Here is a 10,538-nt window from a genome sequence, read left to right as displayed (position 1 = left end):
TGGGAACTGGAGTCAGGGAGCCTCCTAATGCTCAAATGCAGCATTCATTTTTGTCTAAGTACAGCAGAAAGTGTGGTCCTCACTTCAGGGCTTATACAAGTGTGCGTGTGTGTGTGTGTGTGTGTGTGTGTGTGTGTGTGTGTGTGTGTGTGTGTGTGTGAGAGAGTGAGATAATCAGCGCCCGTGATTGTTTCCATTACAACATGAAGATTTTGGATCAGCCTGTCTCCATGAACGGTAAATCACCTCCGCTTTGCTCAACTGTAAGAACAATGCACCGAGGACATAAATAAATTAATGAATAAATAATTAAATTACATTTTCCACTCGTGTGGGTGAACAAATCCTTTAACCATATAATGGGTCTCTTTGCTCTGCGGTAAAACAACATTTACTGAAAAATCCACTTCGTAAAAAATCTTTTAACATTTTGAAAATAAAGTATTTCAGTCGTGGATTGCACCATCGGCTAACCAGTGAGCTAACCAGTGAGCTAACCAGTGAGCTAACCAGTGAGCTAACCATGAGCTAACCAGTGAGCTAACCAGTGAGCTAACCAGTGAGCTAACCAGTGAGCTAACCATGAGCTAACCAGTGAGCTAACCAGTGAGCTAACCAGTGAGCTAACCATGAGCTAACCAGTGAGCTAACCAGTGAGCTAACCAGTGAGCTAGCTACACACAGGGCCGGCTGGCTGTGTCAACAAATCAGAGAGAAGCTCTGAATAGAATTTAAAAAGATGGCGAGAGACTTCCTCCTCCGCTCAGGTAGAAGTTACTCCTCTACATCTTTAGGCTTAGTGTAGCAATAACTGTCTGATGATATGTTGATGTTAAAATGTGTATATTGCTCCTTTAAAAGATACACAAAGAGACTTCATCACAGACTAATGACTTACTTTTACTGAGCTGACTCACGTCTACGTCAAAGTGTACAGAAAGAAGAAATTCAAGTTTTTCCTGAGTAGGATACGTAATCCGTTAGCGTATTCGAACCCCACACACTCATGTAATCCCCCACCTGAACACGACCCCCCCCCCCCCCCCCCCCCCCCCACGCTCAGTCCCTGTTGTAACACAGGAAGTTCCTTTTCTCGGCGCAGTCCGCGGGCAGCAGGCCGTTCCAGTCGTCCTTGGACAAAGCTCCGCAGCGCTGCCGCACGGGGGGGCAGGTCGGCAGGTCGGGGTACAACATGGCCGCCGCGTTCACCCACCGCCATTCACCGGCCAGGAAGCGGAGGCCCGTCCACACCTGAGGAGAGGGAAGCGACTCGTGAACCTCCAAGGAGCATCTCTTCCACCAAAAAACTTCCATCGTTATAAAACCGTCGACGGGACTTCAACCTGAATTATAACCTTCTGAACTTTAATATTTGCACATTCCAAGAGCCTATAACACAATAACTCCTCTTCATGTGAGAGATGAAGTGGTGAAGTTTCATGTGATCTCTATGAGGTCATGTTTTGACCCTATGACACAATAACTCTTAATGTGAGTGATGAAGTGGTGAAGTTTCATGTGATGTCTATGAGGTCATGTTTTGACTCTATAACACAATAACTCTTAATGTGAGTGATGAAGTGGTGAAGTTTCATGTGATGTCTATGAGGTCATGTTTTGACCCTATAACTCCTCTTCATGTGAGTGATGAAGTGGTGAAGTTTCATGTGATGTCTATGAGGTCATGTTTTGACCCTATAACTCCTCTTCATGTGAGTGATGAAGTGGTGAAGTTTCATGTGATCTCTATGGGTAGTCCTCGGTCGTAGCCCACCTCCTGCGTGTCGGCCTGCTCCACCTTCTCCGTCATGTATCCGTGGTCGTCCCCCGGCTGCACGCTCACCAGGTCGTGGTAGCGGTCCGAGTCGAGGAGCCGGCAGTGCTCCAGGGCCTCCTCCCACGTCTTGTTCTCCTTCACCAGGACCAGGTTGTCCCAGCGGCAGACGACGGGGAACCGGGCGGAGCACATTTGGGTCGACATCTCTTTGTCCGTGGAGGAGATGGAGACGCAGTCGCCCCCCAGGTTACCCGGCTCTCCTAAAGCCCATTTTCCGTACTCCAAGAACCCGGAGCTCCACCTCAATGTTCCCCCTCTGTCTTTGTAAAGTGATCAAGAAGTGGACAGAAACAATCTGTAATACTGGCAACAGTGTGTCGAAAATGAAGGCCAGAAACCACTTGAGCCGAGACCATCGAGACCAGTAAGGCGTGGGAGACTATTGGAGTTTTGATGCCTAAAACCAACCACTGGAAACATGAAATGCATTTGGGGTTCACGTCTTGTGGTTTACAGAATCTTTGCGGGATTAGTTTGGTTTATTGGCGGTTGGGTAATGGGGGTTTAACTTGAGATGGTCACCAATGAAGGAGTTTCTGGACTGAATGCTTAGGAGTCGTTGGTCTTTACCTTCTCGGCGGACTCCGATCCAGACCGGAAAGTCCTGCTTTATGACGGCGTCGGTGACGTCTTGGCCGCCTGGTAAAATGGCCAGATCGGTGTTGTGACCCTTGCAGTGTCCCTGGGCTTCGGCCCACGTCTTCGACTGCGGTACGAATGAGTTCTTGTTGCAGAAGAAGAAGAAATAGCCTTCACAATTGGTGCCGTAATACCTGTCGAGAGAAATATTAAACACAGTTTACGAAAAAGGAAGAGTTGTATATTACAAATAACAATACATTTGCACTACTGCTGACCATAATCTGAATAATTTTGCCCTCCTATGTGCTGCAAATTAAGAAAACACATGAAATTAGACAAACACCATTTGCAGCATTAGAACTATTTAATTTTTAAATTTTTATATTTTAAACAAATGTCAAGTATCTCCTTTAGAGTCAGGCAATCAGAATATTTAGATTTAAAAAAATGCAAAAACAAACTTGTGTTTTTCTTTTCCATTGTTATATTCGGGGGCAGTTTACTCTAAAAATCAACAATATTTGTCCTCGTACCTGTAGTTTCATTTCTATAACCAAATAGTTTTGGTAAGAGGAGCAACATGTATTTTCAGGACCAATGAGACATTACTTGTCGTGGTTGTATAAGACGGAGGCGCAGCCGTGGCTCTGGAGGGGCTCCTCCGCCCAGTTGGGGTCATTGAGGCATTGACCATCCTTCCACTCCCAGTCGGCAGGTGAGCCTGGATAGGTGACTTTGTGGAGGCCGATCCAGGCCCGGTAAGCATCCAGGTGTAACTGGCCTACATCCAACTTCTTGTCGATGGTGGCCAAGTCCGTGGAAGTAAAGCTAAAAATATATATATATATATATATATATATATATATATATATATATATATATAAAAGATAATTAAAACAGCTTAAGACGCAACGTGACCTTTAATAAGATATTCTGTATTTTAAATTACCTTTATTTGATTCCACATTTGTTTATATGTTAAAAAAAGGCTCACACATACATAAGCTTATTTTTCTTATCCACATCTTAAATTGTTACATATGAACTTATTATAAATAAGGCTCTTTTTATATAATCTACAGATTCTCACCTGCTGCAGAAGCGCTGAGCTTCGTGCCAGGTGTGATGAGCCTGGAAGTACGAGTACTGTTTAACCACCACTGATCCCAGACCAGGCGCGGCACCGCAGAGGAAAAGGAGGAGGAGGAGGAAGGGTCTGGAGAAGCCGCTCTTCGTCATCATCATCGTGAGGAATCTGGACCATAAAGATGGTTTTAGCACGTCTCGGATTAAATACGGAAGCATATTTGGGAATGTTGTGCTAAATCTGCCTTAAAGAGACCCTTAAAGATCCTTAAAAAATACCTTTAAAAAGACCCATAAAAAGACATTTAAAAGACCTATAAAAAGACCCTTAAAAGATCCTTAAAAAATACCTTTAAAGAGCTATAAATGACATTTAAAAGAGCTATAAAAAGACCCTTAAAGATCCTTAAAAAAGACATTTAAAAGATCTATAAAAAGACCCTTAAAAAGACCTTTAAAGACCCATAAAAAGACATTTAAAAGACCTATAAAAAGACCCTTAAAAAGACCTTTAAAGACCCATAAAAATACCCTTAAAGACCTATAAAAAGACCTTTAAAGACCCATAAAAAGACCCTTAAAGACCCTGAAGGTGCGTCCGTGTGCCGTTACCCGTCCCGGTGCTCGTCTCGGGGCCTCCTGGCGCTCACTGAGAATCCCCCAACATGCAGCTGAATATCTGTCCGGCCGTCATTTGACTGGCGGACACTTAAATCAACCATCTGCTGCGTCGCAGCTCCACAAAGCATTTGACTGTTGGCAAATGAAGAGAGAGATTTACCTAGACAGGAAAAAGATATGAATATGTTTTTGTTCCAGAACAGCAGACGAAACAAACAAAAACAACACAGAAACCCAGCTGCATCATGGGAGCGCCCTCGCGTGACTCCAAATCCCTCAACGTTCACACGTCCTCAACCAACATTGGTTTAAAAGCACATCAAATATGTTTGTATGACAATAAATTAAAAAAAGAGGTTTTACTGGATAGAAGTCACAATCTTTTATTCATTATCACCCTGAAGCCAGGCAGATCTCATAACTCGCTTAATGCAGATACGTCAGCTGGTAAATGATATATATATATATATATATATATATATATATATATATATATATATATATTTCATAACTCTAGCAATTTATGAGACAGGTAACCCAGGCAACAAAGGTCCCTTAATATTAATCTTATGCTAATTTTAGCCCAGTTCAAGTAGTTTGTGTCTAAAATAAAACCAACAGCTTTATAGCATAAACACATTTTATTTATTTTCAAAGGAATTCAAATTCAGGTTTGATGAAACATTGTTTAAATTCTTGGAAACAAAAAAAAAATAATAATAATAATTCCAACATCTAATAAATCACATTTAAGGGATGTTTAAATGTCACTGATGACATTTTGCATCCATATTTTAGTGAGCAAATCAAAACAAAATCATAAATTAACACAAGTAATATTCGGCACGTCAAGTTTAATTACACATCGATTCCTTTTTTACAGCCGCAGTCACAGAGCAAATAAACTCTGAATCACATCTGAAAACAAGAAAGAAAACAGAGTATTAAACATATACGAGATATGAATATTCATGATCAAAAGCAGCAGGTGTGCTGCTCACCTGGCCGGGCCATGCTCCTCTCCAGCAGCGTGGACGCCTCCCCGGCCAGCGAGCGCACCTCGTCCTTCAGCCGCCGGTGGCCGTCCAGCGTCAGGTGCCAGAAGCACGACTTCCTCTTGCCGTCCCGGCACAGCTGGTTGCAGGTCTTCCGGAAGCTGCTGTTGAAGCACAGGTTGTGTCGGATGGTGTTCTTCCAGCCGTCTGGGGCGGTCTGGAAGAAGGGGAAGTGCTCTCTGTGGGGGGGGGCATCGCAGGTTATTACAGTGGGGTCACATGAACCGGTCGACTGCATTCGGACCGTCAGAGCGCTCACCTGGTGAAGTTGTAAATCTGCTGCACTTTGAGGCTCCCGGTGAGGCTGCTCTTCAGCGCCAAGGCGATGAGGAAGCAGTAGTTCACAGGGGGACGAGGCCAGGACCCTGGCTTCAGGGTCTTATTGTCCTGGAAGCAGACACACATTTAATTATTCATACGGTGCTCCTTTTAAACATTTCACAGAACAAAGTATACATTTATAAAAGATCTTATTGAGAACTAAATAAGCAAAAACCTAAATTAAAAAAGATCCTACGAGGAACTTTCCCCTGGTTGTGGTTCTGGTGCCCCCTGTGGACTACAGTGGTAGTGTTGGTTCTGGTGCCCCCTGTGGACTAAAGTGGTAGTGTTGGTTCTGACGCCCCCTGTGGACTAAAGTGGTAGTGTTGGTTCTGGTGCCCCCTGTGGACTAAAGTGGTAGTGATGGTTCTGGTGCCCCCTGTGGACTAAAGTGGTAGTGTTGGTTCTGGTGCCCCCTGTGGACTAAAGTGGTAGTGGTGGTTCTGGTGCCCCCAGTGGACTAAAGTGGTAGTGATGGTTCTGACGCCCCCTGTGGACTAAAGTGGTAGTGATGGTTCTGACGCCCCCTGTGGACTAAAGTGGTAGTGATGGTTCTGGTGCCCCCTGTGGACTAAAGTGGTAGTGTTGGTTCTGGTGCCCCCTGTGGACTAAAGTGGTAGTGATGGTTCTGCCGCCCCCTGTGGACTAAAGTGGTAGTGTTGGTTCTGGTGCCCCCTGTGGACTAAAGTGGTAGTGTTGGTTCTGGTGCCCCCTGTGGACTAAAGTGGTAGTGATGGTTCTGACGCCCCCTGTGGACTAAAGTGGTAGTGGTGGTTCTGGTGCCCCCTGTGGACTAAAGTGGTAATGTTGGTTCTGGTGCCCCCTGTGGACTAAAGTGGTAGTGGTGGTTCTGGTGCCCCCTGTGGACTAAAGTGGTAGTGTTGGTTCTGGTGCCCCCTGTGGACTAAAGTGGTAGTGTTGGTTCTGGTGCCCCCTGTGGACTAAAGTGGTAGTGATGGTTCTGGTGCCCCCTGTGGACTAAAGTGGTAGTGATGGTTCTGACGCCCCCTGTGGACTAAAGTGGTAGTGATGGTTCTGGTGCCCCCTGTGGACTAAAGTGGTAGTGTTGGTTCTGGTGCCCCCTGTGGACTAAAGTGGTAGTGTTGGTTCTGGTGCCCCCTGTGGACTAAAGTGGTAGTGTTGGTTCTGGTGCCCCCTGTGGACTAAAGAGTGTCTCTGAGCACCAGGGTTCCTTTAGAAAACATAATTTTACTGCAACAGGTCTGACAGTCTGCCCCTCAGTCCTGGTTCTGGTTCTCCCGTGCCCCCCTTCCCTCCAGCGGCCAAGCAATCGGTCCTGGGTCTCCAGCACCGTGGTGTCGGCTCCCAGAGAGGAGGAGCTCTGCTATATAGAGGACCAGGACTACACTGAGGTCTGTAGAGGACCAGGACTACACTGAGGTCTGTAGAGGACCAGGACTACACTGAGGTCTCTAAAAGGACCAGGACTACACTGAGGTCTCTAAAAGGACCAGGACTACACTGAGGTCTCTAGAGGACCAGGACCACACTAAGGTCTCTAAAAGGACCAGGACTACACTGAGGTCTCTAGAGGACCAGGACTACACTGAGGTCTGTAGAGGACCAGGACTACACTGAGGTCTCTAGAGGACCAGGACTACACTGAGGTCTCTAGAGGACCAGGACTACACTGAGGTCTCTAAAAGAACCAGGACTACACTGAGGTCTCTAGAGGACCAGGACTACACTGAGGTCTCTAGAGGACCAGGACTACACTGAGGTCTCTAGAGGACCAGGACCACACTAAGGTCTCTAAAAGGACCAGGACTACACTGAGGTCTCTAGAGGACCAGGACTACACTGAGGTCTCTAGAGGACCAGGACTACACTGAGGTCTGTAGAGGACCAGGACTACACTGAGGTCTCTAGAGGACCAGGACTACACTGAGGTCTCTAGAGGACCAGGACTACACTGAGGTCTCTAAAAGAACCAGGACTACACTGAGGTCTCTAGAGGACCAGGACTACACTGAGGTCTCTAGAGGACCAGGACTACACTGAGGTCTCTAGAGGACCAGGACTACACTGAGGTCTCTAGAGGACCAGGACTACACTGAGGTCTGTAGAGGACCAGGACTACACTGAGGTCTCTAGAGGACCAGGACTACACTGAGGACTCTAGAGGACCAGGACTACACTGAGGTCTCTAAAAGAACCAGGACTACACTGAGGTCTGTAGAGGACCAGGACTACACTGAGGTCTCTAGAGGACCAGGACTACACTGAGGTCTGTAGAGGACCAGGACTACACTGAGGTCTCTAGAGGACCAGGACTACACTGAGGTCTGTAGAGGACCAGGACTACACTGAGGTCTCTAGAGGACCAGGACTACACTGAGGTCTGTAGAGGACCAGGACTACACTGAGGTCTCTAGAGGACCAGGACTACACTGAGGTCTCTAGAGGACCAGGACTACACTGAGGTCTCTAAAAGAACCAGGACTACACTGAGGTCTCTAAAAGAACCAGGACTACACTGAGGTCTCTAGAGGACCAGGACTACACTGAGGTCTCTAGAGGACCAGGACTACACTGAGGTCTGTAGAGGACCAGGACTACACTGAGGTCTCTAGAGGACCAGGACTACACTGAGGTCTCTAGAGGACCAGGACTACACTGAGGTCTCTAGAGGACCAGGACTACACTGAGGTCTCTAGAGGACCAGGACTACACTGAGGTCTGTAGAGGACCAGGACTACACTGAGGTCTCTAGAGGACCAGGACTACACTGAGGTCTCTAGAGGACCAGGACTACACTGAGGTCTCTAGAGGACCAGGACTACACTGAGGTCTCTAAAAGAACCAGGACTACACTGAGGTCTCTAGAGGACCAGGACTACACTGAGGTCTCTAAAAGAACCAGGACTACACTGAGGTCTCTAGAGGACCAGGACTACACTGAGGTCTCTAGAGGACCAGGACTACACTGAGGTCTCTAGAGGACCAGGACTACACTGAGGTCTGTAGAGGACCAGGACTACACTGAGGTCTCTAGAGGACCAGGACTACACTGAGGTCTCTAGAGGACCAGGACTACACTGAGGTCTCTAAAAGAACCAGGACTACACTGAGGTCTCTAGAGGACCAGGACTACACTGAGGTCTCTAAAAGAACCAGGACTACACTGAGGTCTCTAGAGGACCAGGACTACACTTAGGTCTGTAGAGGACCAGGACTACACTGAGGTCTCTAGAGGACCAGGACTACACTGAGGTCTCTAAAAGAACCAGGACTACACTGAGGTCTCTAGAGGACCAGGACTACGTCACCATCAGGTCTTTAGAGAGTTGGTCACATCCCTCTTCAAACCAGGAAAAGAGAACATATAAAAGCCGATAACTTTGTAATATAAAGTAATTAAATAGTTTAAGGCCTTTGAGACAGGCCATCATAGAGGAACCGGAGGAACCGGAGGAACCGGACCAGAGTCTCACCCGGGAAGTCGGGGTTCTTCCCTTCCGTCTGTTCTTCGCTGGTCGACACGAGACGTCTTCCTTCGTGATCTAAAAGCCCCAAAAACATTTTTAAATGGTAACAAGCCCCTCCCCCTGTGCCTCATAGCCAATCAGACCAAAGCACCTGAAGGGAGGCGGGACCAAAGAGCTGTCGATGTGACTGACGTCTCCAGTGAATTAAATTGTGATTTCCCTGATGACGTAAATCAATCCTGTGAATTTGATGATCTCGTCTTTTAAATTATTTTGAGTGAGGCAACTGAACAGGACTGGTCCTGGTTCAGGGGTACACCCCTCAGACCAGGTTTCAGGACCACGGTCCTAGAGGAAGTTATTAATGCCATAACGGTACTAGAGGGCTAAACCTCCACAGGGAACCTTTAAGACAGGTTGCACCACAACAACAACAACAACAACAGCAGCAGCAGCAGCAGCAGGGGGCCGTACCGTGTACTCGGGCTGCAGCCGCTCCCCCCCCAGAGGAGCCCCGTGGAGGCCGGACACCTGGGTCTCCGCGGGGCTCAGCCGGGCCGGTTGGACCCCCTCAGCCGGGTCGCAGGCCCTCCGCGGGCCGGCCGAGGGTTCTCCGTAGCGCAGCGGGCAGGCGATGCTCGGGTTCACCAGCAGCCACAGGTTGGGCCTCACGAAGCTGTCTGAAGGGAGCGGTCAGCAGGAGCTTTAATAAAAAGGTATTAATATCCAGAACCAGCTCACCTGAAGCCTTATCGTACCACATGAAGTCCTCTTTCCTTCTGGAGGCTCGAGCTGACCTCTGGACCACGTAGGGGTCACTCAGCTTGTCATCTGACACACACACACACACACACACTGAAAGCTAATCCTCCCATAAGGACATTATTATTAATAATAATAATAATAAGCCTCACCGTGGTAGAACTGGTCTGTGGTGGTGGCCAGTTTCAGCTCCTTGTCCATGTCCCAGTCCGTCAGCCCCACGGAGCAGTGCAGGTCCGAGAGGCCCGCTCTGGTCTTCAGCCTGAAGCTCATGGTCCTGGGTCCTGGGTCCTGGGTCCTGGGAGGCTCTCCGACTGCCTCAAAGCCTGCAGACAGCTGTTAGCACAGCTGGAGCTGATTGGTCCCAATTAAGAGATCAGCTGAGCCAATAAGGCGCAATCAGAGACACGTTGCGCAACAATGGTCCTGCAGTTTGGACCGACTGATGGATGAAATGGATCTGGTCTCAGACCGGGACCGGGACCGGGACCGGGACCGGGACCGGGACCGGGACCGGGTCACGATGGACCCGATCAGGCCCGGCACAGATAAATGGAACGGGGTTTATCGCCCCGTGACCTCGAGGTCGTATCACCAGAACCAACTCTTCATCATTTCATCCTGAGACGTTTGTGTGAAATGGTCACAGTTCATTCAGTGACCTTTGACCTCCAACATCAAATCCAGGTTGATTCTCTCTCTCTCCCCTCCCTCTCTCTCCCCCCTCCTTCCTCTCTCCCTCCTCCCTCTCTTCCCTCTCTCCTCCTCCCTCTCCTCCTTCCTCTCTCCTCCTTCCTCTCTCCTCCTCCCTCTCTCCTCCTTCCT

General features: G+C 48.0%; 2 protein-coding genes across 2 annotated transcripts; both read right to left on the bottom strand.

Moving 5' to 3' along the window:
* Positions 1 to 1,059: 1,059 nt before the first annotated feature.
* LOC117728882 (macrophage mannose receptor 1-like) lies at positions 1,060 to 4,271 on the bottom strand. The gene is made up of 6 exons (XM_034529806.1): positions 4,118 to 4,271; positions 3,510 to 3,674; positions 3,029 to 3,247; positions 2,408 to 2,610; positions 1,775 to 2,097; positions 1,060 to 1,251 (listed from the first exon to the last, which is right to left on the bottom strand). The coding sequence occupies exons 1-6, from the start codon at positions 4,252 to 4,254 to the stop codon at positions 1,060 to 1,062; spliced, it is 1,239 nt and encodes a 412-aa protein (XP_034385697.1). The 5' UTR covers positions 4,255 to 4,271.
* Positions 4,272 to 4,860: 589 nt separating this feature from the next.
* Positions 4,861 to 9,986, bottom strand: foxr1 (forkhead box R1). Its single transcript, XM_034529780.1, has 7 exons — positions 9,866 to 9,986; positions 9,693 to 9,782; positions 9,426 to 9,631; positions 8,958 to 9,026; positions 5,441 to 5,568; positions 5,128 to 5,360; positions 4,861 to 5,044 (listed from the first exon to the last, which is right to left on the bottom strand). The coding sequence occupies exons 1-7, from the start codon at positions 9,984 to 9,986 to the stop codon at positions 5,016 to 5,018; spliced, it is 876 nt and encodes a 291-aa protein (XP_034385671.1). The 3' UTR covers positions 4,861 to 5,015.
* Between the last annotated feature and the right edge of the window lie 552 nt (positions 9,987 to 10,538).

This window comes from Cyclopterus lumpus, chromosome 3 (assembly GCF_009769545.1).
Source record: "Cyclopterus lumpus isolate fCycLum1 chromosome 3, fCycLum1.pri, whole genome shotgun sequence".
NCBI lineage: Eukaryota > Metazoa > Chordata > Actinopteri > Perciformes > Cyclopteridae > Cyclopterus > Cyclopterus lumpus.
Note: the sequence above shows the minus strand (reverse complement) of the source record. Positions and strands in the feature narration are given on the sequence as shown.